Raw genomic sequence first — 26,401 nt, 5'->3', positions numbered from 1 at the left:
GTAAATTTACAACTGTTTGGGAACGTGCTCTTTCTGCGTGTCCATACTCACTCTACCTCACGTCTGGAGGGACTGGAGGTAACCCAGGCCTATTGGCTGGTGGAGTGAGGGGTCAGTTTAGACTAACTCTTCTTTAGCGGTTCAGCCTTGCAGATAAACACCTGAATGCACAGAAGGCAGCTTCCCTTCTTGTGCAGGGGGGCAAAACCTTTGAGTGTTCCCCGGCTGCATCCTGCCATGACATGTGCTGTTGCAGACAGGAGGGTTTCACACACTCTTCCTACCCTGTTCCTCCCCGTCCTCCCTTGGCTTGCAGTGCAGCACGGCTTTCCCCTGCAGAGACCCAGCCTTGGGTTTCCTGGCACCTGGAGGAAGAGCTTCATAACACAACATGAAGTTCAATTGAGTGATGTGTTGGGCATCGGTTGCACAAGGAAGAGCTGCGTGTTAACCTGAAGAGGAAGGTGTTGGAGTTGCTTTGAGAAGTTAAAACTTCTAGCGATGAAAGCAAACCCTTGAGGCTGGTATTTGGATCTGAAAAGGGTCGGTAACAGAACCCATAAAGCAGAGAATGTGAAAAGAAATGGGGGTGTGGACAGAAGGCTGCTTGGTTTTGGTTCCTGACTCATCTCGGGTACAGCAGGAGCTAAAAATGATCCAAAATGAAACATTTTGTTATAAAGTGGCAAGATGCAATTTGCTCTTTTGTAGCCTGTCCAGCAGTTTGTTGTTTCTTACCGATGGGGCATTGTTCCTGTAAATGCACTCAGAGTCTCTAAAGCACTTAAGATGCAATTGGATTTCAGGTATCGATAATGGCCAGCGCTTGCCAAACTGACAGAAAATGGCTTTTATTGCACAGCACACGATTCTGTCAGCCTGCCTTGTGCAAGGAAAGCTTTTCCAAGGGCCGATAATGCTCACTGGGGCAGGTTGGAGGAAACAAAAGATGCTGGCACCTCATCAAGGAGGAAAAGTGTATCATTTTGGAGTGGCTGGCAGCTAAATTGTTGCATTAAGCTATTGCTGTGGTGTCAGTCAATGGCTCTAGGTATAGCATCCAGCGTTTTGTTTTTCTCACTCACCTGATCCTTTGGAAGCACTGAGACAGCTTTGAAAAGTGCTCCTTACTCAGGGTGGCCTGGAGAGATAATATTGCTTTTCCTTTTGCCATCCTTTTGGTATCGATAGCAAAACTAAGGTCTCTGTGTGTGTTATGTGGCGGTGATTATTAATGCTCACTGTTTTGAAATAGCCATCACATGTGGTTTTTTGGTTAGTTTTGGTGCTCTAGGCTTCTATGTTAAGCTGCCCTGTTGCCTAAAGGAGGATCTGCCGTTAAATTGAATCAGCTCAGTGTTTAGTACTATTATCTCTGGGTATTGCAGCATGTAAGATTTACCGTGTGTCAAGACTTGCATTATATGCATACATGCAAGGAGGAGATGGGAAGGCTCAGGGAGATAAGAATGGGGTGGACAAGCATATAATGCAGCATTGCAGGGTTTTGGAGCCCTGGGTGGGTTCCCAGTCCCTTGTTTTAATTTCAGCTGTGCCCAAGGATGCAGGTTACAGGTTGCCTGAGGAGGCTGTGGATGCCCCATCCCTGCAGGCATCCAAGGCCAGGCTGGATGTGGCTCTGGGCAGCCTGGGCTGCTGGTTGGTGACCCTGCACACAGCAGGGGGTTGGAGCTGGATGAGCACTGTGGGCCTTTGCAACCCAGGACATTCTATGGTTCTATGTTGGTTCTAACTTTGGCTAAGCAGGTTGTTTGTTTCTACAATGCATTTCTGCCCCAGACTTGCATGGATGTGCTGAATTCCTTCTTCTTATATTAAGGTAATACTGACTCTTGTCAAAATTCCTGTCCAACAGTAATTGCTGCCTCTGGATTACCTCCCAAGTGGTGCGGCAAGCACAGCTCCTTGCAGATCAAAGTACTGAACATCTTCCAGCTGTAAATAAAGGAGGAGTGGTACAGAGGTTTGTCATTTCCTCCTGTGCAATGACCTGCTGCTTTCTTATAAGCCGTGATTCTGGAGGCTGCTGCTCCAGCAGAGAGGCCTGTGCCTCAGGCAGTGCATAGCACTGCTCTTCTGCTGCACCTGAGATGGAGAGGGCAGCTCTGCCCAGCTCTGGGACTGCTGTGCGTACACAGGTGCTTGCAGGCAGAGACAGAGAGCTTGAAACCTGCTGGCTTTTGTAGTTCCAGACCTCCTGCATCGTGATTTCTGTATAGACTTGGATCACTGTTAATGCAGCTCTTGGTCTGGGATTCAGCAGCTCACTCTGAAATATTAAAAAACGCTCCTGTCCCCCTAAGTGAGCCTTTTAGTGCCTTAATTAAGGAGGATGGAGCAGAGCAAGATACTGCATCTGCAGCTTGGGGGAGGGAGGGAGCAGGGGGAGCACTGTGAGAAATGTGTTTGTGTGTTGATTCAGTTCTTCAGGAAATGAATTTGGCAGGCCCAACTTTTATACCCGTTTTGAGACAGAAGGAGCACAAAGCAATAAATTAAACAAAACAAACCTTCCAGGCCTTGGCACTTGTGCAGTCTAAGCAGCTTCCTGTTGCTTGCCATCCGCAGATACCCGTCTGTTCACTGCTCTGGATTTTACCAGCATTTTAATGCTTTCAAAGCAAGTTTTTGGCTTTTGGTGGTGCTCTGTTACTTTGTGGGGCATGAATTATTTAAGAGAAAGGAGAAAAAAAGATACAAAAGGTACCAACAAGTTCAAGTGTCGCATTAGACTCACGCTTTTATAATGAAACCTGCTGGTTCGAGTGATGGATCTTCTCTTGTTGGCTTTAATTTTGTCCTTATTGGCCCAAGAATGTCAGTGTCTGTCCCATCAGAAGTCCATGGTCTCCTGTGTGGAAGGGAAGTCTCAGTTCTGAGACTTGATCAAGCATATTTACAAGCTGCCATTTGCAGTTTACAGCTCACAGCGTTGTTTTCTTGTACACTCTTTTGTGTTTACTGCAGATGCACAAGGCATAACCTTTCACTTCCTGAGTGTTTCTGTATTTCACTTTTCCTCAGAGCTTGGCAAAACAGGTACTTAATAATGTTGAAATTGCCCGAGCCCATGTATTCAGAGAGTTTAAAAGTTCAAAAGAAACCAGCTGGGTAAGTTGGTGTGTCTGACCTGTGTGCACCTGCTCCTCCTGTCCCTTTACATCTCCCTGCCTGGAGCTCTCTGCCCCATGGGGGCATCTGTTCCTCCAAAAGGTCCATCTAAGATTGATGCCTTTCTTCCCTCTGATAGTGTTTGCAGTAGGGCAGTCCTGAGTTCCCAAGCACACGGTGACTTCATCTTGCCATGGGAAATCTTGTTTTCTGCTCGTTGTGATGCCTTTTCAGTATGTGCACAAAGAGCATCAGGTGCCACGGCCACCTCGCTCTGAATCCCAGCTTAGCTAATTGGCTGCTTTGCTCCTGCTGTGCTTTATCCTAGATTTGAGCTCTACATTTAGCTGTGTTGGCTGATGGTGCCGTCCTGTGGTTTGAATTGCCCCAGCTGGTGTTTTGCTGACTTAGAGCTGAGCAATGGGTGCTAATAGCACCCTGAGGGTGAACACCCCTCAGCACCTCATCCCCCCCTCTGGCTTTCCTAGTGGAAACTTCAAGTAGTTGTTCTTCTCCCATTAATCCAGTCTTTTTTTCCCCCTCAGAGTCTATGGCATTTGTACATCAGGGACTTAAACTGAAGAGAGAGAAGGGTGCAGCTGATGGTTGTGTTGCAGTAATGGCTGCAGTTCCAGAACTCAACACGTTCTTCCTTTCACCACGTCCAAAGCTGGAGTGGTTGGAGTTGGTTTGCTCTTAGAGCTGCCTACAGGTGCTAGAGGCCACCACCTGAAATAGTCAAGCGCTCTCGTGCCTTGTAACTGTTTCTCTATTAGAAACACCTGTGGGGATATCTGGCTTGGGGATAGCTGACTTAAAATGCTCATTTTTACAGTATAAGAACAGCAATCTTCTGCCAGATGACAGGGGAAAAAAGTCCTGGTGGGTTTTCAGTTCCTTTAACTTCCTGTATGTGTGACTGCAAAACAGGCAAGTTAAAGCTGTGTAAGTAAGGCTCTGGCAAGCAGAGGACTTGCTTCTCTTTAGTAATAATAATAATAATGAAAAGCAACTTTAAAATCCCTGGATATTGAGTATATGTGAGCACTGCCTCAGACCCAAGATCCTGTCTGTTGCTTTGCTGTACAGATTCACTATTCTGCCTTTGTTGGTATTGACTGGAAGTTTTCCCTGCAGTAAAGGTGTCTCCAGGTCTCATTGCTCCACGTTCTTGCAAGTTTGCTGTAGAATTAAGAGAAAAATGAGGCAACGTTTTTCTTGGCTTGCTGTGTGTGTAGGAGGAGGGAAGCAGCGCTGTAGGGCTGCTGGTAAGACCTTGGTTTCACATTGCAGGTCACAGGGTCCTATCCTAATGCTCTCCTGTTGTGACTTGTCACCCCTCCAGCTGAGCAAGGTGCTCTGGATGGATGCCTGCTGCAATGCAGATGGTTTCCCATCAGCTCCCTCCCCTGTTTTCTGCAGAGCTGTTTGAACTTGAACTCTTTGTGTCATGAAAATCCTGCTTTTGGGGCACTGGCATGCCCTGAAGTGGAAGCAGTTCAACTCTGTGTAGCCCTGTATGCATGTGGTAGTATCTGCTGGAGCTAACTTGCACCCATGTACACACAGTGCATCACTTAGCATGCAGGGAAGTGCACGGAACCACCCTCTTGCTCTGTACGCTAAATTAATTTTATATGACGAGGTCAAGACCTGCCAACCTGTAAATGAGTGATAGGACTGTCTTTATAGGGAAAGAACTCTGGGGCACGGATTAGCTTCCCCTCTGGAGGCAATGCCAGCACGGTTGCATGCCTGGAGATTGTTTCCTGCTTTCTTTGAACAAACGCCTTAGCACTTTTTCAACCCATTGTTTGTTACTTAGCTGCATGGTAAAGTTTAATTAGCAATGAATTGATATACTTGCTTGTGTGCATACACCCTTCTAACTCCTGTTTGCGTTAGAATTCGAAGCAAATGCAGCACAAAGCAGATCGGTGTGTATCTGCAGAGCAATTACACACCACAGAGCTTGGCATGAGTTCTTGGAGTGGGCTCAGCCTTTAAAGCACAGCTGAGATGCAAACTGCAGTTCTAACTGAGAATTCTGCTGAAGCTGGTGACTGCAGCATCTTCTCCAATGGCTTTGTCTAGAAGTAAGTCTTACCACACACTTCAGCTCACAGTTTTAAAGCACTTCCAGCAGTGCTGGTTCTGCATTGAAGGTCAAGGGAGCTCCAGCGTGGGCAGCTGCACTGCTGTAGCAGTTGGGGTTTGTGCAATGATCAAGGTAGGAAAATGAAGCTCCAGAGGACCAGAGCATTGCCTCCAAATAAGGAGGACTTTCTTCTCCTTAAGATAAAGCTTTGATACAAGCTTGTGTGATATTTTTTTTTTTGTTTTTTTTGCTGCCTTAACTGCATTATGCTTTAAAAGAAAATCCTTTTTCATAGTGACTTACAGCTGAGGGTAGTTTAATAAGCACTGTTGGACCATCTGATTCTAATTTGTTAATGAGTGCACTCCTGAGCCCTGCACAGCTCCGGGTTCTAGCAGGGCACTGCACGGAGCAGGTGCTCACAGACAGGCACAGCTGGCAGGCACTAGCATTTGCTCTGCTGAAAGCCATGATAGCAGAGCTCATCAGCAGGTGGTAAAGAGGCTGCATTGGGAATTTGACCTGAGAAGGCACATAATGTGGAGAAACTTGGTGTGGTGAGGGTCCTTCGGTAAGGAATGAGTCCAGAGGAGAGCCACTAAGTTGATCAGAGGGATGGAGCAGCTCTCTTGTGGAGAAAGGTTGAGGGAACTGGGATGGTTTAGCTTGGAGAAGAGAAGACTCATAGTGGCTTTCCAGTACTTGAAGGGGGTGTATGAACAGGACAGGGAATGGCTGTGAGGATGGACAGCGGTAGGACAAGGGGGAATGGTTTTAAACTATGACAGGGGAGGTTTAGATTGGATCTTAGGTTGGAAGTTTTTCACCCAGAGGGTGGTGACGCACTGTTCACAGGTTGCCCAAGGAGGCTGTGGATGCCCCATCCCTGCAGGATTCAAGGCCAGGCTGGATGTGGCTCTGGGCAGCCTGGGCTGCTGGTTGCTGACCCTGCACACAGCAGGGGGTTGGAATGAGATGAGCATTTCAACCCAGGCCGTTCTGTGAATATATGAAAGCATTCTGCAACCTGTTTTTGACTTTGCAATGCTGTTTTAGGGCTTTGTTTTGATTTCTTGCATCCCGAGTCCCACGTCAGGTTTTCGTGTTTTACAGCTGAGGTGAACTGTGGTTCGGATTGAATTGGTTCCTGTTCATTTCCAGGAGCTGTGACCTGAAAAAATGAACTTGTATGTATTTTTTTCTTGTGTGAGTAATGTGCGGTAGGGAAGAGCTCACACCAATTAGTTTTGCAATGGTTCTGTGCTCTTTCCCTTTTCCAATAATGATTTTGTAGCTATGGTTTAGTTATAAGGCACAGGCCCTCAATGTTGGCAAAGAAAACCGTAATTTGATTCTGATACATTTTTGCTAATGGCATTTGTGCCACCTTTATGCTTCAGAAAACAAGCTCTGCTTCCTTTGTGCACCAACCAGTTCTATTTTCATTTTGACATGTGAACAAAACCCAATTCCTTCCCAGAACAAAGCCTGCAGTTCTGCAGTTGGGTTTGTTGCTGGAGTTTCTTTTGATGCAGTCCTCAAAAGAATCAGTGCTAGTAGCGAGTAAGGAATGATTTTGTGCTGGAATATCTATTAAAAAAGCAATTACAGAACGGTTTGGAAGGGAAGGAAGGGACCTTTAGAGGCCATCTGGTCCCACTCTCCTGCAATGATCAGGTATTCCCACAGCTCCATCAGATGCTCACAGCCTGGTCTGGGATGTGCTTGTTCAGTTCCCATACCACACCTGCTTTTTCTCTTATTATAATAAATAGAAAAGAATCAACAAGAGCTAAAAATACTTTTTGTGGCTTCTGTAGTTCTCAAAGTTCCATCATTCGTAGCTGAAATGACAGGGTGGCTGTTCCAGAGGCTCTGATGGAGCATTTTTCTGGTGACCGGGTTAAGAATGCAGTAAAAGCAAGCAGAAAAAGCAGCCTAGATGAAACCCTGTGCCCTGATTTCAGTGACTTCTGGTCACAGCCCATTAGCTGTCAAAATTACTTGCAAAAAAACAATAAAGAAAGGCAGTGATCTGGTATTTGATGCAATAAATGAGGTCTTCTGTTCTCGTTGTAGGAAACAAGTGTGGAGCTGCTCCTTCTGGGTGTGCTTTGGCCTTCCTTGTTATGGCTGGCAGTGAAGTAGGAGCAGGCAGGTTTCTCTCTTGGCGGATGTTAGGAACTGAGTTCTCACAGTAGTTCTGTGGAGAGAGCTCTTAGTCTTTTCCTTGCATTCAGGTGAATTTGTTCTTGAATGTCTTCTGCCAAAGGATGAAGCACTGGCACAGGTTGCCCAAGGAGGCTGTGGATGCCCCATCCTTGCAGGCATTCAAGGCCAGGCTGGATGTGGCTCTGCTCTGCTGGTTGGTGACCCCGCACATAGTAGGGGGTTGGAACCAGATGAGAACTGTGGGCCTTTTCAACCCAGGCCGTTCTGTAGTTCTATGATATGATTATGATCTTATTCTACAAGACTTTCATGTTTTCAGAAGAGATTAATACTGAGAGGCTAATTGTGCACTGAGTGCTGGGAAGGACAAAAGGACTGTTTGGAAGCAAATAGATGCTGAGGGTCAGTGACAAAAGGGAAAATTTGATGATCTCATGGCTGTGGGTATCATATGCTTTAAAAAAGAAACAGCATTGCTAATGAGCTCTATTGACAAGCATTATCAAGACCCTCTTTTCTGCCGAAGGCTTTGGTTTGCATGGAGTAGAGCAATGTGAAGGTGGGGTGGGCACTGCATGAGCACCCTCATCCCACGTGGGTGACGGTCCTGCTGGAGCCAAAACCATCAGGTACATCCCCAGAAACAATTGCCTGTGACTCCCCCCAGCACGTTGCTGTAAGATGGCTTTTGGAGTGGGAAGGAGAAGCTGTGGGAAGTACTGAAATCCCCTCTTCCCTCAGCACTTTCAGCTTTGGAGTCCTGCAAGGATGTGTTGGTATTCTGTAGGTTTATAAGGCTGGGTTTGCACGCGACTCCTGTGGTCCCCAGGACACTCAGCCAGTGGTATCAGGAGCATCCAGCACAGTGTCCAGAGACAGAGATGGTGTTTGTGTGTCTTCTCTGTCAGAAAACCTTTTGAAGCATAGAGCACTGGATGAGGTTACAGATGGACAGTCCTTATGGCTGGTTGACTCTTAACTACATTCTGAATTTAGTCCAGCATCATGGCCCTTTTAAAGTCTTTATGCATTTCGAGTTGGCTTTACAGGGGGTGGCAGCCCATTGGCACAGTGGTTTGGGGTGAAGCTTCTGGTCTGTCTCATGTTCCAGATGATGTGGAACACCTGGTATGGGATGGCAGGTACTTGTAGAGTCTGAGCAAAGTAGGGCTGGGGATATTTGTATGTTAGAATAAACCAGCAGCATAATAGAATGTGACAGCTTTGTTAATTACAATTGAATTTCTAAGCTGCTTTTGTGTGTGTTTCATCCCTGGAGGTGCCCAAGGCACCCGAGCTGCTGCCTGACCCAGTGGCTGGCAACCACAAAGCAGGAGGGTTGCTGTGAGATGATTTCAAAGTCCCTCCCAATGACACCCATCCATTCTGCAATTCTAAAGACAGAAAAAAAGGAAGTACTTTTATGGTTACAAGTGTTTACTGCTGACTCTCAGGTGGCCATCTTAGAGCGCTGAGTTTGGGTTTGGTGCCACGTGTTCTGTGACACCTCCTGGTTTAGTTCTTGGCTTCTACAGGAGTGCACTTGTGCAGCCTGTTCTGCACCCCTAAGCTTTTTTCCCTGAGCATTACTTTGTAGGAAGCATTAAGTGAAATGCCTTTCTCCAGAAGGGCAGCCCAGCAGTGTTTGCATGCTGTCTGCCTGCAGGCCTGGAGGGAAGCAGGCGATGCCCAGCTGCCTGCTAACAGTCCCTTTTCTCAATAGTCTTCAGTTCTGAAATTCAGGCTTTGTAATTGTGAAGCATAGAGTTGCACCACAGCATACAAAAACAGGGGAGAAGTGTGCTGGAAACCTCCTCAAACTTAACTCCTCTTCTTCAATCCCCTTTCCCAGCCTTCAGATGGGAAGACCTCCCCGTCATCCCTCCTGCTTTGGGGCTGTGTTCACTCTTCTGTGTATTGCTTTATTGTAGAACTATTTTATTATCATACAACTATAAAAAGGAGTAAGCACTGTGTGAATCCACTCTCTCTACTGAAAACTAGAGCCCTGACTTCACAGCACAGAGCTGATTTCAAGTGCTCCTCTTCCTCCCCTCCCTAAACTCAGGATGCTTTTTGTCTAGTGGTGTCCTAGATGCCAAATATATTGTTAGTTCTGGTATCAAGTAGAAAAGGGGAAATACGAAACCCCAGCTCTTGAGCTCAGTTCCTGTTTTTCTGACTCGACAGCCTGAGCTCAGAGTTTATCGCTGTGAGCCTCGGTTAGGTTTGGAAGCAGACAAATGCCATTTGATAGCAAAGCTAATGGGTCAGTGTGGGCATAATACTTGTCTGTCTTTACTTTCCTCTGAGCAAAGATGCCCCCAGACCAGGTCATTTAGACTTGTCCTGGTGGAGAAGAGCTGGAAGGAGTCATTTTTAAGATGGGCACGGTATGATGGAGAAGTCACTAGGAGGAATTAATGTACGTGGTAGCTGGCAGAGTAGTGCCGATACAGCACTCCACAGCCTGTGTTTCCCTAAAATAATTAAGGGTGTTTCTCCTACACGCCTTAGGGCTGTGATTCTACTTGTGCATTTGCTTCTCCCCTGATGTTGTCCCCTCACAAAATGCTCAGCCTCAAGTGAAGCTTATGGTTGGTTTGTCAGTGAGAAATAAGGATGCCATTAAAAAAACCCCAATGTCACTTCTGGAGGCTGCATACCAATGGACTTACTGTGCTTTGCTTAGCTGCCATTGACCCCTCTTTCTTCTTCCCCTTGTTGTTTTATTAGCGGTCTTTTAATACACCAAAATATACGTAACACATCACTATGTTACTGCAAATCAGGCTTTGGTATGTATGTTCTTTTAGCACATTGGTAGCTGTGGAGGAATGCTGATGTATCTAAGTGTCCAAATGACATATTGCCACCTACAGCGTGCATGCAGTGGATTGTAGATGTGAATAGCTTGATTAGCCTTGATTGCACAGGTGCTGCTGAGCTCCTGGGATGGCTTTTCCCTTCTCCTCTGATGTTTTGATCGTAAATGTACAGTCAAAGCATAGAGGTTACGAACTTCACTAGATGGAAATTCCCCATCTCTGACCAGTACTTCCTGTAAGTAAAACAGAGATGTGCTTTAAAAGGGTTTTAACTGTTTGAGTTTGTTTCTTTGGTTGTGGTGATTTGAACAAAGCTTGCCACAGGTGCTGCATTCACACTGCATTCACATTCCCAATGTGAGGACTTCTCTGGAGGTTGTGTTAGAGCAGCTCAGTAACTCAGCATGGCTGCAGCTGGAGAGGAAGGAGGGATTGGAAGGTATTTGCTAAACTGAGGTGCCTGGTAGTTGCCTGTAGAACTTTTGGGGGGTGATTTAATTATGAGAACTAAATAACTTTTCATCCTTCTTAGTGCTGTCTTTTAGTCCCTTATAGTGTAATCCCATGGGTCATTTATTTATCAGTGATCATTGAAGGTGGAATGAATTTGTACAGAATTCTGATGAAACCTAAACAGGGGGGAGTGTGGGGTGTGGGAACAACATCTCTGAGGTCCCAGGGCTGGCAGTGACATGTCCAGTCTGTACACTGAGAGCAGCTCTGGGAAGGTAGGTATGGAGGAGGTGCTCAGGGTGAGTCATAGTGTTTGACTCACTGCTAACAGCGATTGCCCTGCTTAGTTATTTTTAATATTTGCTTACTCACATTTACTGTACTAAGCTTTTTTTTTACAGGAAAGTAGTTAAAAGCAGTTAGATCTTCGAGCTGTTTTTCATAGCAATGGCTTATTTTATTGATTTGGAGTGATGTCTTCAGTCCTGCCTCTTGTGAGATGTTTAGGTCTTGCCATCATCTCTGTACTCACTGTGCTTTCCGAAGTCCTGCAGCCCAGCATTCACAGCATCAGTCTGGCCCTGCAGGTGTAAATTGGTGCTGAGACCTGTCATTGCAGCCAGTGGGCAGAGGCTCAGCTGCAGTACAAGGCAGGTGGTGGTGAGTTGTGTGCTGGTTCCTATGGATGCTTCTCCACCTCACTGGGTAGAGCTCTGTTGTAAGGGGTGTGACCTATTTTAAAAGTGTTTCTGGCTTTTAGCTGCAGTGAATGTCTAATTTATGGCTTTTCTGCAGGAGAACTCTGATGGCAGTTGATGTTATCCTTTGAGTGCTGCCTTTCCTGGGAAAGCAGCACGTTCACCTCGACAGCTTCTATTTCCAGTAAGGTGCAGCCCTGACTCACTTCTTGCCAGACATAAGTATTCTCTGTACAGATGTTGACAGCTGCATTTGCAGGAGGAAGAAGTAAGGGAGGTTGCTCGGGGTGCATGTGTGTGTCATGGAGTTCAGTGCTGGCTTCCTGTTTACTGCTGCTCAGTGAGGATTGGGGCTTCAGCCAACAAAGGGGCAAGAGCATGGCCCGTGGATTTGCTGCTGTACAGCTCTGCAGCTGCTGCCCCCCTGCCGTCCTCAGCTCCTGGTATGGCTGCAGGAATGGCTGCAGTGTAGGTGCTGTTTGCAGCAGTGCAACCCCTGTGCTGGCTGGCAGTCTCTCATTGTGCTGCTCACAATAGTTCCCAATGCAGGGCCAGGTTAACTGAGCTGTGTGTTGGCACTGGAGTTAAGGAGCGAGGTTTGGTCACAGTTCTTGAGGCTGGAGGTTTTTTTGGAAGAAGTTGATTAAGATGGGTTTGTTTGGGCTGTGAAAACTGAGATAACTTCTGGTTGTTGGCCTATAGGGATGCAAGGCTGACCTGTTGTGTGTGCTCTGCCTTGGGACTCCTCAGCAGGAGGAGGCAAAGCAGTGCCTGCTGCTTTGTTGGTGTCAAACCACTGCAGCAATGTAATGCTTCTAAAACCAAAGCTTCCAAAGAGGGAGGGACGGGCTGCAGCCAAGTGACATTTGCTCCTGTGTGTTTCTAAAGGGCTGAAACAAAGCTATGGTTGGAAAGTGAATAGTGAGGGTTGGCCATAAACTGTTATGAAATTGCTCCTGCTGATGGTAAGCTGCTGTAAATGTTTGTATTATAAAGGTACTCTTAGGAATGCTAGTAGACTCCTGAAAACGTACTATGACATGATGAATAATATAACTTCCTTTGTATTTTACTTTCCACAGACCTTATCTCATTAGATTTCAAAGAGTTCCACTTGTTATTCAGAAGTATGAAGTATATGTGACTCAATTTCTTTTACAGCTTTTGTAAGTTGTGTGATACTCATAGTAGGATGGTTTCATTGCTAATAGGGAGGCTACCAAGTTACCATGCAACAGCAATGCAAATGGGACAAGCAGATGCTCCCTAAAGAGATAAATCAGTGACTCATAAGTAAGTGTGAGATGATTCAGCCCTACCAAAATTTGGGAGAAGTGTTAAATTGGATTGGTAAACCAGAAGATGTGGAAGACCTTCTAGGCAGGAAAATAATTAGGCTGCCAGATTGAGATTGTTGTGTGGGGTGGGATCCTGTCATATAACTCCGTATCAGGTGCTGGCCACAGTAGAGCCCATCTGAGCACAAATAAGTGTAATGGCAAGGCTCGGTCATTCTGTGACCAGACCATCAATGAGATGGTTCTGAGATCTGCAGTGTGAGCTGTAACATCCATAACACAGACGGGGCTCAAACAGAGCTCAGCGCTGTACACCAGAGCCAGTGACGTGTCTTACTACCTTTGAACCGCTGTTGACACAACTCTGAGGTCAACAAGTAAAACTTACCCCATTTATCTGGCTAGTTAAAAATAGCCCGTGTATTTGTTCAAGAGATTGAATGATCAGAATGCAAATACTTTATTTGCTTGACAGGGCAATGCTGGGATATGGCTGGTAGTTGACAAAAGCTGTGCTCCAGCAAGTCTCTTGATTGTGACAAGCTCACCCTGCCAAGCCACAGTGCTCACAGTGCAGTTGGATGGTGGACATTCATCAAGTTCTATGCTGAAAAAACTCATTGCAGCTTTCACTGTAATGAGTCCATGTCTCTGATATCTTGAGGTACTGATCAGCCCAGGTGTGTGCAGGCGGGCTGGCTGCTGACATCAGCTGCTTTGGTGATGGTGGGGGAGTGGACTTGATCTACAGGTTCCTTCCAGCCAATGTTCCTGCCTCACAAGCTGCTTGTGGCAAGGTCTGCTTCAGCTTAAACACTAATTTGTTGGTTGCTTTTGTTGTCCTGAGAGATTAAAACAGCCCTAGGTGAGCAGCAGGGTGTTCAACTACTTCAAACTGACACCAACTGTTAGATGAGCCTTTAATTGCAGCTGTTGGCAGCCTGGCCTTCATAACACCACAGCTATTCCATACTGGAGATATGGAGATATCAATATCAGAGAGCCGCTGCGGGTTGGGCTCATCTTTTTGGTCACCTTATTACTTGGCAAAGCTCAAGTTTTAACAGAGCTTCAGTTATTTTAACTGGCTTCTGCTCATTTACTTGTATTTATTCTTTTAGTAAGACATAATCTTATGTGTGTAAAATGTGTTTGTTTTTTCCCCCCAGTTTTAACTCTTTGTTACAGTTTTGGATCTGAGAATAAGGACTGGAAACGAGATCTGTAGCTGTTTATCACCCTTATAGGTGATGCTTGGGACTTATCTCCTCTTCTTAAAGGGAGCTACATTTCTTCGTAATGGTCGTTTTCTGCACTGTTTTCTGTCCTTCCTGTTTCCCCCATGCTTGCAGCTGCCCTGGCTGGCCCTTGTAATGCCTTATTCAAAGGAGAGGTCCTTAATGCAGGGTTACAGCATGTAGCACTGCAGCCCTGCCAGGGATCTGGGGTTGAGTCGCTCTCTGTGCTCCCCAACAAGGCCAAGGGCTGAGAGCACGAACAAAGCAGTGGATGGAGGAGGAGGGAGACCTTGGTGTTGTCCATCACTTTGCTCTGACAAGCCCATCAGCTCCTTTCTCTGACTAATAGCAATGAAAGCATTCACTGCTATTTCACAGATGTACTCTGCTCATCAGTCAGTGGCAGAACAGTAATTGCTACGTGTGTGTTTATCACAACAGGTGAGCAATAGCAAACTGCATCTCCCACTCATTAAAATGGTGTCTTAACAGCGTTCAGACCGTCATTTCCAGTCACTCATGGCAAGTGGGTGCTTTGTGACAGCACAGCACTCTCTTGTCCCTGCATCTGGGCCCTGTCCCTAGCTTTGGTGTTTTATAACACTGAGTGCTAAGCCAGGCCCTCTCTTCCAGCTTGTCTAAACTTAGAACATCTTTTCTATGCACTGTCCAAATAGTTATGATGGTTAACATAGTTCCCATAGCACCTCTTGGGGGCTACTTTGCAAGCAAACATCTGTGTATAAATTATCTCAGCAGCAGCAGAAATAATCTGTTGTGGAGCAAATGTGTTTTCAAACGTAGGTGGTAGTTTTGCATGAGATAACAGAAATTATTATGCAGCTCATATAGGGTGGAGAGAGGTGAGGTGGGAATGGATTGAGGGTCTCAGAGGCCTCTTCCAGCCCAAGTGATTCTATGGTTCTGTCTTCTCCATCCAGATTGGCGCATTGTGTTCTATTTATCTTTGGGGTTCCCATTACAGCAAGATGATTTTTGCTTAAAAACAGGAGAGCAAAGAACGCAGAGAGGGGTAAGAGCCTTTTCAGGCCAAGCTACTCTATCTGTTGGTAGCAAATCCAAAGTTTGCTGTGAAATTGGATGGTTTTGCAAGTGCTTTATAGAGAGAATGTTTATTGGTTTGTAGATGTCTTTGTTGGTGGTTTTGCTCCGTGCAGAAGGACAAAGATAACCAGTAATGTTTTGTTTGCTTTTGTTTATAGCCTGTTCTGAATGGTGGGCCCTTAAGAGTGAGCTTTAAAATTTTCTCACCACATTAAAACAAAAGAGAAAAGAAAAAAATAAAGAAAAACCAACCATCAAAACACACTGAGTAAAGTGCAAAGCCACCGCAGGAAGCCTGTGAGTACCAGAAATCTTTGCAACTAAAACTATCTGGGGAGTTCCTGCTATGTGCAGAACAGCTGTTGACCAGATATTTAAAACTGATGAAGCTTTAATTAGTGATTTAGTTGCAGTAGGTGACAATGCAAAGGGTTGCTGATGGGTTAGTTCCTTCTGAGGGCTGCTATGATTGTCTTGAGGTTGCTCCTTGCTGCCAGGAGTTCCTGCTGCCCATTCCTGCTTCTCTGGAGGTGCTTTTGGGCACCTCAGCCCTGTTGAAGGATGATGCTGGGCAAATCCATCTTGCTGTGGCAATTCCCCTTCATCTAAGATGCCCTCGTGCATTTGGTGCGTGGGGGGGCTGGTACCCCTTGGTGCCCCCATGTGCAGTTCAAGCTCAGGGCAGGAGGAAGGAAGGGGCTGAGAGAACTGGGACGAGGGGCTCCATTTTGTGGCTTGAAAATGAAGAAGGTTAAGAATGTCTGTAGCTGCCTCAAGGAAGTGGCTACAGGGCTGGCCGCAAGAGAAGTGACCCAGCGTGGTTCCTGCGCTGGGAGCTTTGCTTGAGTAGACTGAGAGCAGCCGGGGGCAGTTGGCCAAGGGCAGCTCTGCAGTAGCTCTGTGGTCACCATTAAGTCCCAGCCTCTTTGCATGCTTTACGTACTCACGAACCAGAAAGCTGCAGCGTGTGTGAAGCCTGCTTACTCATCTCCTTGGTGTTTGGAGAAACTGCTGCTAACTCTGCCTTGTGTTAGAGGCAGCCAAGTTGCAGACCCACTCTAGTTGCTAATGTAGGTGCTGATTGCCTTGGTAATTTAATTTCTCCTCTTTTGGCTTGCAGGAGAGGCATGCTGATAGTTTTTGGATGCTGTTAAACCAGTCTTACTTTTGCTAGGCATCAGCTGTTCCCTTGTTCTGGTTTGCTTCTTACTACAGATCTAAGGCAGGATCGGGTGTCTGGCTTCTGCCATTGTAGACCTAAGGTTTCTTTCTTTAAAAACAAAAGAAATGTTATATTCCCTATTGAGGATCACCAGTGGATCATAGAGGTGGCCATGAAGGGATGGCCATCTGGAGGTGATGGACAACCCAAGTGCTTCACCCCCGTCTTGGTGGCTGTGTAGGAATGCTGTTCCCACACCAATATTCCAGAGCAAAAGGGCCCTGGATTGCCAGGCTGCTTTCTGCAGGAAGCAGGGAGGCGCTGAAGGTCTATAAAAGTTCCAGCACGTTGCTGGGCACTGGGAACCCCCAGTACCTTTGAGATGCCCTGACATCCACAGCACAGAGCTGCACAATGACCTTGGCCCTGTAGTCTTTCCGCTGGCAGAGAGGGAATGCTGCACGTGGTTTTGTGGCTTTCCTTCCATTCTTTATTTCTTTCTTACATTTCCACTCCTGCTTTTTTTGGTAGATCTGTGCAACACCTACAGTGTGTTTTCCTCCGCAGCACGCCCTTACTACTTGCTCACCCAAGAAAACACAGATCTGGAGATCTTTGCCACGCCAACTGATTTCCATGCAAGCTTTTCCACGCATCAGAACTGAACTTCAGGAAACCCCTTCAGTCAGTGCCGTGTCACCAGGAAGAGGCTGAGTTTCCTGAAGATGTGCTGCATTGCTAGGAAGATGGCGTGGCTCCTTGCCAGAGTGCTTCCATCACCTCTGAGAGGTGCAGGCAGAGGGACAGCAGTGAGCGGTGGGGAAGGGAGCATAAAATAGGAAAGGGATCATTAATGTCATTCCCCAGGCAGAAATAAAAACAAGCTGTCCATCCTTTTTAAGCCTGGAATCCCCCTCCAGATCCATCAGCATCAATCTTAGTAATAAAACTCTTTAAAAGTGATTGTTCTATGGGAAGAAAATAGAGAACTTATATCTAGTTTGTGTGTAGAAAGTTTGGGAGTATTGGCTTACACTGTAGTGACACAAAACTCATGTTGTTGTGTGGGAGCTTTCCAAAATGGGTCAGAACTTGATACAGTACTTGAAAGGAGCTCATCAGTGGGAGGGAGACTGATTTTTTTTTTTAATATATGGCCTAATAGGGCAAGGGGCAGAGCTTTAAAACAGAAGATTTGGGTTAGATGTTAGGAGGCCTGAGGCATAGTGACGTTGGTTTGAGGAGCTGTGGATGCCCCGTCCCTGGAGCTGCCTGAAGCCAGGTTGGATGGGGTCCTGGGCAGCCTGGTCTGCTGGTAGGCAGCCCTGTCTGCAGCAGGGGCTGGAACTGTAGGATCCCTTCCAAGCTGAGCTCTTCTATGGTTCCATGAAGTTGATATTGGTTTAGCTGGGAGGTGTTTATTTCTAATTTTATTTTCACTTTAGGTGGAGCGCATTTGATTATGGATGAAGCATTCTGGTGACTCCTTCCATAGAGTATTTGCCCATTTATCTCTAGTAACTCATCTGCGGTCTGTAACCTGCCATCTTTGCCAGCTGCACCATTTGGATCAATGCCCACTATAAAGACACTCATCCTGGATTGGTCTTTGTTACCAGCAAGACTAAATCCCAGACCAGTCCTTCCTTTTTCTAGCTCAGTCATGTGTAGTTCTCCTGGTAGACTTCCATAGCGCTGTGTGATCTTTTTCCAGCTGTAACCAAACTCATCCTCCTTCTTTATATCCTCTGTGATTTGGCTGGACGATGACTGTGCAACATCACAGCTTATTCCTGAAAATGCAGACAGAGGAGGCAGAGGCAAGTTACAGAACGAAGTCTTTTCTGGCTCTAAATCAGTCTGACCGAAAGCCTTTGGTCTGCTTATAATGCTCTGTACCATAAAGACTGCAGGATTGCCTGCCTTCTGTATGGCTTCCACAGCTTGTTCGTGGCTGGCATCTCTGAGGTCAATTCCATCCACCTCGACAATCCGATCTCCAGTTTTCAGTGTTCCATTTTTGCCAGCTGGGCTGTCTTCCAGGATGTGTTTGATGAAGATCCCTCTCATCACTTCCCCACTACTCAGGCGGCTGCCCATCCCTCGTCCTCCAACAATGCTGATCTCCAATGACTTGCCAGGCTCTCTCCATAGTTCAACTTTTCTGGGTTGGTTCCGGTTCCTGAAAGCTGCATTTTGAAGTTCACTTTCTTCTCCTTCCCCCTCTTCACGTTCTGGAAGCTCTGGAATTTCCCTGATGGAGGCAGACTGTGAGGAAGAAATCACTGCCACGTTTTCACAGAATCACACAGCTGGGCATTATCTGCAAACGTACCAGATAATATAGAAAAGAAAATGAAACAAAACCAAGCAAAAAACGGACTTGATGGGCTTATTCTGACCATTCACACTGCAGGAAGGCCTGATCCCCAAGCTGATTGTGCTTCTTTATAAAATTAATCCATAAGATTCACAGAATCACAGAATTATAAGGTTTGGAAGGGACTTCTAGAGATCATCGAGTCCAACCCCCCTGCCAAAGCAGGCCCCCTACACAACGTCGCACAGGTAGGCGTCCAAGCGGGTCTTGAATATCTCCAGAGAAGGAGACTCCACCACCTCCCTGTGCAGCCTGTTCCAGTGCTCTGTCACCCTCACTGTAAAGAAGTTCTTCTGCACATTCATGCAGAACTTCCTATGCTGTAGTTTCATCCCATTTCCTCTGACTGTTGTTCCAAACTGGCTCTGTACTTCGGTAAATTTTCTGCTACCACATATGTAATATTTATTTCTGGTCCAATAAGTGAATGTCTCCTTAGCATAGCTCAGGCTTGTGCATTGGTTAAGTTAGCACTCAATTCTTCATTAATGGACAGGATGCAGTCTCCCACGTTAATCCTTCCATCATGACTTATTGATCCTCCATGGATGACACTACAAACTATCATTCCTGTGCCATCTTTATCAGAACTTACTGTCATCCCTAGATTTGAATTGCCTTTTGCAATAGTGATGGTTTCCTCAAATATGTTTTTCGTCGTATTTGCATTTGCTGAAGTTTTGTCCGCAGACGATATAAGAGGGTAGATTCCATTAACATTCCTGCATCATGCGTGGGAATCATAAAATCCTCAGATTGAAGTGACACGTCAGTAAAAACAGAGGTAGTTTCCAGACTTCTGTCCTCTGCTGTACTTGGTTCTGCCCCTCTCTCACTCAGATCCATAGTGTACGACCCCTCGGTAGATATATGATTATCATCTGCATAATCTGAAGATTCATTTCCAGTAATCTTGGGAATTGATGATAAAAAAGGGAAGCTGATGTTGAAATCCTCACTACAGAAGGCTGCAGGTGAAAGTGAAGTCGAAGTCGGGAATCTCAAATTCTCTGTAGCAAACTGAGATTCAAAGATGGGCTCAACAGCTAGACCAGCTCCACTGGAGTTCACAGGCAGAGGTTTGGCAACCCCTATTTTAACTGTTCCTGCTGGGGCTCCTTTCAGTGCTTGTACTGCTTCTTCCAGGCTGCCATTTTCCAAGCAGGTATCATTGACAAACATAAGCCGATCTCCAGGAGAAAGTCTGCCATCTTGCTCAGCCACACCACCAGGAACTAATGAGCGAATTAGAATGATAGTTTTTGAAGGGTCGGAAGGATCCTGGTAGTCCAGTATGCTAAATAACAGAATTGTAGGGGTTGGAAGGGACCTCTAGAGATCATCGAGTCCAACCCCCCTGCCAAAGCAGGCTCCCTACACCATGTCACACAGGTAGGCATCCAGGCGGGTCTTGAATATCTCCAGAGAAGGAGACTCCACCACCTCCCTGGGCAGCCTGTTCCAGTGCTCCGTCACCATCACTGTAAAGAAGTTCTTCTGCACATTCGTGTGGAACTTCCTATGCTGTACTTTCATCCCATTACCCCTAGTCCTATCCCCACACACTACTGAAAAGAGACCAGCCTCACCACTGTGGCTCCCACACCTCAGGTATTTATAAACCTGGATCCAGTCCCCTCTCAGCCTTCTTTTCTCAAGGCTAAACAGACCCAGTTCCCTAAGTCTCTCCTCATAGGGGAGATGCTTCAGGCCCTTCACCATCTTAGTGGCCCTCCACTGGACTCTTTCCAAGAGATCCCCGTCTTTTTTGTACTGGGGAGCCCAGAACTGGACACAATATTCCAGATGAGGCCTCACCAGGGCAGAGTAGAGGGGGAGAATCACCTCCTTCGACCTGCTGGACACACTCTTCTTAATACACCCCAGAATGCCATTGGCTTTTTTGGCTACAAGGGCACACTGCTGGCTCATGGTCAATCTGTCGTCCACCAGGACGCCCAGGTCCCTCTCAGCAGAGCTCCTCTCCAGCAGCTCTTCCCCCAGCCTGTACCGGTGCATGCCCAATGGGTCTCCAAAGGGTTTTTAGGCTGGAAGGAGAGAAAATGACTTGATTTGTGTGCATACACACACATGTACAGCAGCACTTACAGGCAGGACGATAGCAGTGGTAAACGAGCACACAGCTTTATGGGCGAGCTGAACAAGTTCTTCCCACGTACGTGAGGTCACAACATTCAGAGAAGTTGTTGAAACTGAGTTGGAAGAGCACAGGAAATGAGCACGGCTGGCTCTCAGCGTGACGGTGAACTGAGTGGGTTCATAAAGCGCTTGGTCTGGTCTGAAGGAGTTATGATGTGAACTTGATAGGAGTGAGAGTTCAGAGGCAGATGGCTGAGAATGGAAATATAGAACATCTGGTAATGTCAGTGTGCGTGTAGTGAAGGCTGGCCTATGTACCCCATGATGGGCACCTTCTCTTTCAGTTCTAAGAACTTTGCTGCTCGTTAACGTTAACATGTTGCTGAAAATTTCCACTGCTCCGTCAGCCCGATGTTTAAAACAAAATGTACAACATACATCAGTCATATCGCAGAATGAATGGTATAGAAAAACCCAAGGGGAGCTGGGGGTGTTTGTAGGACAAAGGCTGTCCAGGGAGGATGGCGCTCAGCAGCGCTCTACCCAGATTTGGGATTTCAATGTGCTTGATCACTGCTTTTTGGCCTGTACTCCTGTCCTTTATCCTTGTGGTTAAGCAGAACACCCGGGTTTGTTTTAGATGCGTCACGTAGAGCAATCTAATAGCTTATGCTACATGAGCAGGATGCCCCGTGCTGTACAGCCTGTGCTCTGGTTCTTCATTGCTGCATTGTGAAGAATAATTTGAGAAGTTTCCAGCTGACATAAACTATTATTGCTACAAAACGGCACACTCCGTTCACTTGTGGACTGCCTACTTATTGGTTTCCGAGCGTAAGCAGCCACCAACACCCCCTGCAATGTCCTCTTCATGAAACAAGAAACTGCACGGACTGTGAGAGAGAAAAAGAGGAAGAATGTGAACATGGTGCACAGAACTGGTTCTGGTTTAGGCAGACACTCTCTTGAGGTTTTCCATTCCTTGCATTTTAGAGGCTTTCACCTTGATGCTGGCGCTTCGTGTCCTGTTTGCTCCTCGAAATGGGTAGGAAGCAAACCTGGGTTTCTGAGCCCAGTACATCTCAGACCACAGCTTCACCTCCATGTGGACGTGAACTGGGTGGGTGACTTCTCAAAGCCTGTGGGGGTTTCATTTGCTTCCTTTGCCAGGGCCTGTCTTAGATTTACAGATCTATTGCTAACGTAGGAAGCCGGAGCTATGGGAATCTATAGCTTTCTTTGAACTCATGTGGGATGAGATCTCTTAATGCTCAGTGGAGCTTGGAGTTGGTTTATATAGTGTCTGGCATCTTGAAGTGCTTCTCAGCCAACAACTTAATCTCCAGTTTCCTTATTCAAGGGAAAGAGAGATTTATTGTGTATCTTAGTGTTCTGATAGGGTGTGGGCTCTCAGCAGGTACAGAACACGTCAGCTTGGCAGGAGATGTCGTGGCTTTTCCCCATCCATGCCAGCATATGGACGTCTTCTTCTGGTCAGGGACTAATTTGTTTTTGTTTCCCTTTCCTGTCCTTGACTTCAGAGGCATGCAGAGGTTGGAAGGTGCAATTCAAGTGTTGTATGTTTGTCTTTTTTCCTTAGAAATGCCAGGAGTTTTGGACCTGACCCATTCTGGTCTACTGAGGAGAACTGGCTGCAGCAAGCTGTAGGGAGGAGCTGGAATTTCTCAGTGGGTACTTGTCAGTTTTTCTTTGTCTTAACACTTTAAGACCAGAAGCAAACCTGTTCTGAGCAGCCTGATAGCAGAATTTTGTGAGGGTCTCATTTGTGTATGAGGAGAAAATATTTGTATGGGGTCCAGGTCTGCTTGATGACCCAGCCCAAAGAAATGAAATGTCAGTGCTGGCATTGGGCAGCTGTGGTGTTTTCTATGTGCTTGTGCACTCACATATGGTTGATCCCCATGTAAGAAGGACAGACTGCTGTCCAGCTCTGCTGGGGGTTGCACCAAGCTGGGAATCATCTCTCCCTGCTGTGCTGCCCCCAAAATAGGGCATTTCACAAGGGTGATGAGTATGTATGCATGCACTGATCGCCATTTCCAATGGCCAAAGCAGCCTTTTGCTGTGGGGACTGCTAGGAGATGCAGGGTGAGGCCCACAGGGCATGGTATGAACTGAAATGAGGGCTGGGGGGGCTGCTGTCCTAAGCTCACCAGCAGGATACGAGGGGAGCCTATGGTGGGGTTAATGCCTGGGGCTGGGGATGTGCTGCTGCTCAGAGAAGGAGCACAGCTTCCCAATGGAGACTCCTGGGACTCTCTTTAGGTTTTGTTTGTTAAAAGACGCATTCCTGGCACTGGGTACAAGGCTATCTGGAAGAATTGCTGGTAAACAGTAAACTAGAAATTGGACATTGGTTTGTTCTCTTCATCCTCAGAAGAATATTGGGATGAAGCAGTGCCCGTGGTTCTTTTGTGTTCTGGGAACTGCTGCTGTGATTGGGAAGCAGCACCAGCTATTAAGCAAACCCAAAGGGCGCTGTGTTGAAAAGCAGCAGTTTAGATTTATGCATCTGCAAGAAGGCAGCAGTTTTACATTTCCCTTCGCATGTTAAAGCCTCTAAGCAATCTTTGTGATGTTATGCCCACACAGACATTAAAATGCAGTGAGTTTGAATTGCTAGATAGATGCATTGGTTAAAAGGGAGCATTTTCAGTTAGTTTACAGCTCCCTTCTCAACCTTTTGCCTTTAAATTTTCTGGTGCTGTGCAGAAATAATTACCAGCTTGTTTGTGGGTTCCAGTAATTACACTCACAATTACTTCTTCTCCATATCATTGCTAAGAAAATGTGTGTGGAACCTCAAATTTAGCATTAAAATGTCACTGTCGGGTTGATATTTCCCTGGTTCACATCAGGCAGCAGCAGTGAGCTGTAACTTTGGGTGGGAGTAGTTTTGCAAACCAGCTCCAGAATACTGAGGTTATTTGTGGTCTTAGAAAAGGCTTAAAAACCCCAGGAAGGTGTTCCTGCTGCCCGAAGCACAGGAGTTACTGCGGTGTCCCATGTGAGCAAGGAGAGGTGACAGCCTTGCACTGATACTTCATCATCCTCCATCACTTGACCAGAGCTCTGCATCATCCACAGGGTGAAGGAGAGTGAAACAGTAAAGAACAAAACCCAATGCTTTGGAAGGAGGGGTTGGGGGAGAATCACAATTATCAGTATTCAGTTAAAAGTAGGAAGAAGGAGTTGACTTGTCAAGCCATGAAGCAAAGGGAAAAATGCTCCTTTGAGCTGTTGCTGAGGGCTCCTGTGGATATGGCACCGAACAGACTGCTGATGCTCTGAAAATATGAAGATATTAAAGTGGTGGATGCTTTCCCAATGGGTTTATTTGCCTCTCAATCTGTGCCTCCAAAGAGACAAAAGAGGAGAGCAGATATACGTGGGCTGCAGAATGCACCCTATTAGACCCAACCTGACTCGAGTCTATTAATGGAAAGATCCCATTGAATGTATTGCAGGTGGCTTTTTGTCAGCCTGACCATATATTTGGTGCTTCAAATTCTGTGCAAACTAATTCCTGGCTTCTTTTTTTCCCTAGACAGACACAAGTTACTCTCGGAGAGCGTGAAGGTAATCTGTTTCAGTTGCGTTGAGGATCAGACAGACACATAAATGCAGGTGCGTTGGGTTCTGAGGTTTGGCTTTGCTTGTTTTTCGGTGGGAGGATTATGTTTGTAAACTGCAGAATTGGTGGCTTGGGCTTTTGTTACTGATTGAGCTGAAGTTTAGTAAAAAGTGGAACACGGACCCCGTAATAGCTGAAGTCTGTGGTCATCCAGCTCCTTTCTGCTCTTTCTATTTAAGTACCAGACACAAAATGCCACGCGCCTTTCCTTTCGAGTCACAGCTCCCTTGGATCCTTCTTGGCAGTGTAAAAGGGATGTCATTAAACCTCCTCAGTGCTACTTTAACCTACTGGGGGGAGAGAAGGAACTATAAAAACAGCTCTCCAGTAAAGCCCGTTTTGCTGCGATATCTCAAGTGTATTAAAATAAAAACCAAAGGCTGAGAGGGGAGAAAGCTCTCAGAAATATTTGCATGTTAGAGCAGATTGTAAAAACAGGAGGCAGATTTTTTTTTAAGGGAAATGTTCGTGGTACTGTTTATATTAGCCAGCCTGGAGTGCTCAGTAATTGTTTTTCAGCCAGTTTAGGTGCTTAAGGATGTGAAAGTTATTCCTGCTTTATGGTAAGAAAATAAACCTTTCAGAATAGCTGTGGAACCGCCAGAACTTACGCTGTTACCAGAAAATGTTAACAGAAACAGAACAGCCACTGAGATTTCTTGCTTCACTTTTCCCCTCATTTATGAACAGGGCTGGGTTTGGATAATCAGGTTACCAAAATGAGAAGCTCGAGGAATGCTTTGCCTGCCCTGTCACAGTGTTGTCTAGCACCAGATTTGTGCACTGACATGGATGAACCAAAACTTAGAGCCAAATGTAGCTCTGATTTGTTTGCCTTTGAGCCATCTCTTATCTATGAATTGCATTTTATTTATTCTGTGACTTGAACAGTCTATTTTCAGTCCCATTTTTAATTTCCTTTTGTCTTTGGTTTAACATGGAGTACTTGCCATTGAGCTAATAACTAGAAGCTTGGAACCAAATCAATCATACTCTCCTTCATCATGTTTTCCTTCACTGTTTTTCCTCTATTTTCAGTATCTAAACGTAAAAGAAGACTGCAAAGTCATGGCTTTCTGTGCGAAAATGAGGAGCACAAAGAAGAGCGAAGTAAACCTGGAAGCTCAGCATCAGGGCTTAGAAATACTTTTCTACCTGCAAGATAAAAGCCCCATCTGTTACACCAGTGGCGAGTTTACCTCGGAGGAGCTGTGCATTGAAGCTGCCCAGAAGTGCTGTGAGTATATGGGTTTTGTATGAGTTTTCAATGTCAAGGCTGGCAGTATTACAAGTGATACATCCTTCTCTGAGCATAAGTCAGGGATCGTAGGAAAAACACGCATGGTATATTATTTAGGATGGAAATCTTTGCCAAAGGCTGCTCTGGCAGTTCTTAAGCTGTTCAGTGTAGGAGAAATGGAAGAGGCTGTCCTGAGATTCATGTAACGTTATTATCTCCCAGCCTGGCTTCTGGCAGATATTGGTATTGTTTTTCTTTTAGTGGGATGGGATCAGGCTTCTTTTAGGAGCACACGGTATACAAATAAGTTACATAAAGATGTTTTTACCTGTGGCACAAGTTGGTCAGCCTGTGAGGTCTGTTCTGTGTTACTTTGGAGAGGGTTAATGAGAGAAAATAAATCCATCTGCTGCTTTCCCAGTTCTAATTTTCTCATTTGTTGCCTAACGCTCCTTTGTGGAGTTACAATATCTCCAATATTAATAACTCTCCAGTAAGGTTTACTGAACTTTGTACAGCTGTGCTCATGCAGAAAGACATAATGAAAATGTCTTGCTTTGTCACCGTGTTCCTTGACCCAGCAAGATGATGTTTAATTATTCGATTGCAATCTGCAGATTTAATCTATGTTTAAACCTTATGAATCAAGTTTCCAGTGTGCTTTTATATTTACAATCCTGAGGTTCTTTTCTTTGTGTCATTCCTCCTCCCCCTTACCCCCTAGGTCCAAATGTTATATTCCCCCAAGCTTCCTGGAACACCAAATACTATTCAGTGATCTGGGAGTGGTAAAGGTGGCCATACAAACAGGCTGCCTGCCTGCTTCTGGGTGTGTGTGGCTTCCAGTGTTTTCCTTTCCCTTGTCTCCTTGGTTCTTCTGAC

General features: G+C 46.0%; 1 protein-coding gene across 4 annotated transcripts in view; it reads left to right on the top strand.

Annotated features, from left to right (window-relative positions):
- The window catches only part of JAK1 (Janus kinase 1), a 50,831-nt gene that overhangs the window by 1,778 nt on the left and 22,652 nt on the right, over positions 1–26,401 (top strand). The window contains exons 2-4 of one of the 4 annotated variants that reach the window (XM_015870746.2): positions 22,225–22,312; positions 24,193–24,272; positions 25,318–25,516. In XM_015870746.2, the coding sequence (XP_015726232.1) occupies positions 24,267–24,272; positions 25,318–25,516 (205 nt within the window). In that variant the 5' untranslated portion in view covers positions 22,225–22,312; positions 24,193–24,266. Of the gene's footprint in view, positions 1–22,224; positions 22,317–24,192; positions 24,273–25,317; positions 25,517–26,401 lie in introns of all 4 variants that reach the window. The other 3 variants (XM_015870744.2, XM_015870745.2, XM_015870743.2) reach the window with 3 other exon arrangements.

Source organism: Coturnix japonica, chromosome 8, assembly GCF_001577835.2.
Source record: "Coturnix japonica isolate 7356 chromosome 8, Coturnix japonica 2.1, whole genome shotgun sequence".
Lineage (NCBI taxonomy): Eukaryota > Metazoa > Chordata > Aves > Galliformes > Phasianidae > Coturnix > Coturnix japonica.
The sequence above is the reverse complement of the archived record's forward strand: the minus strand, read 5'-3'. Positions and strand labels throughout refer to the sequence as shown.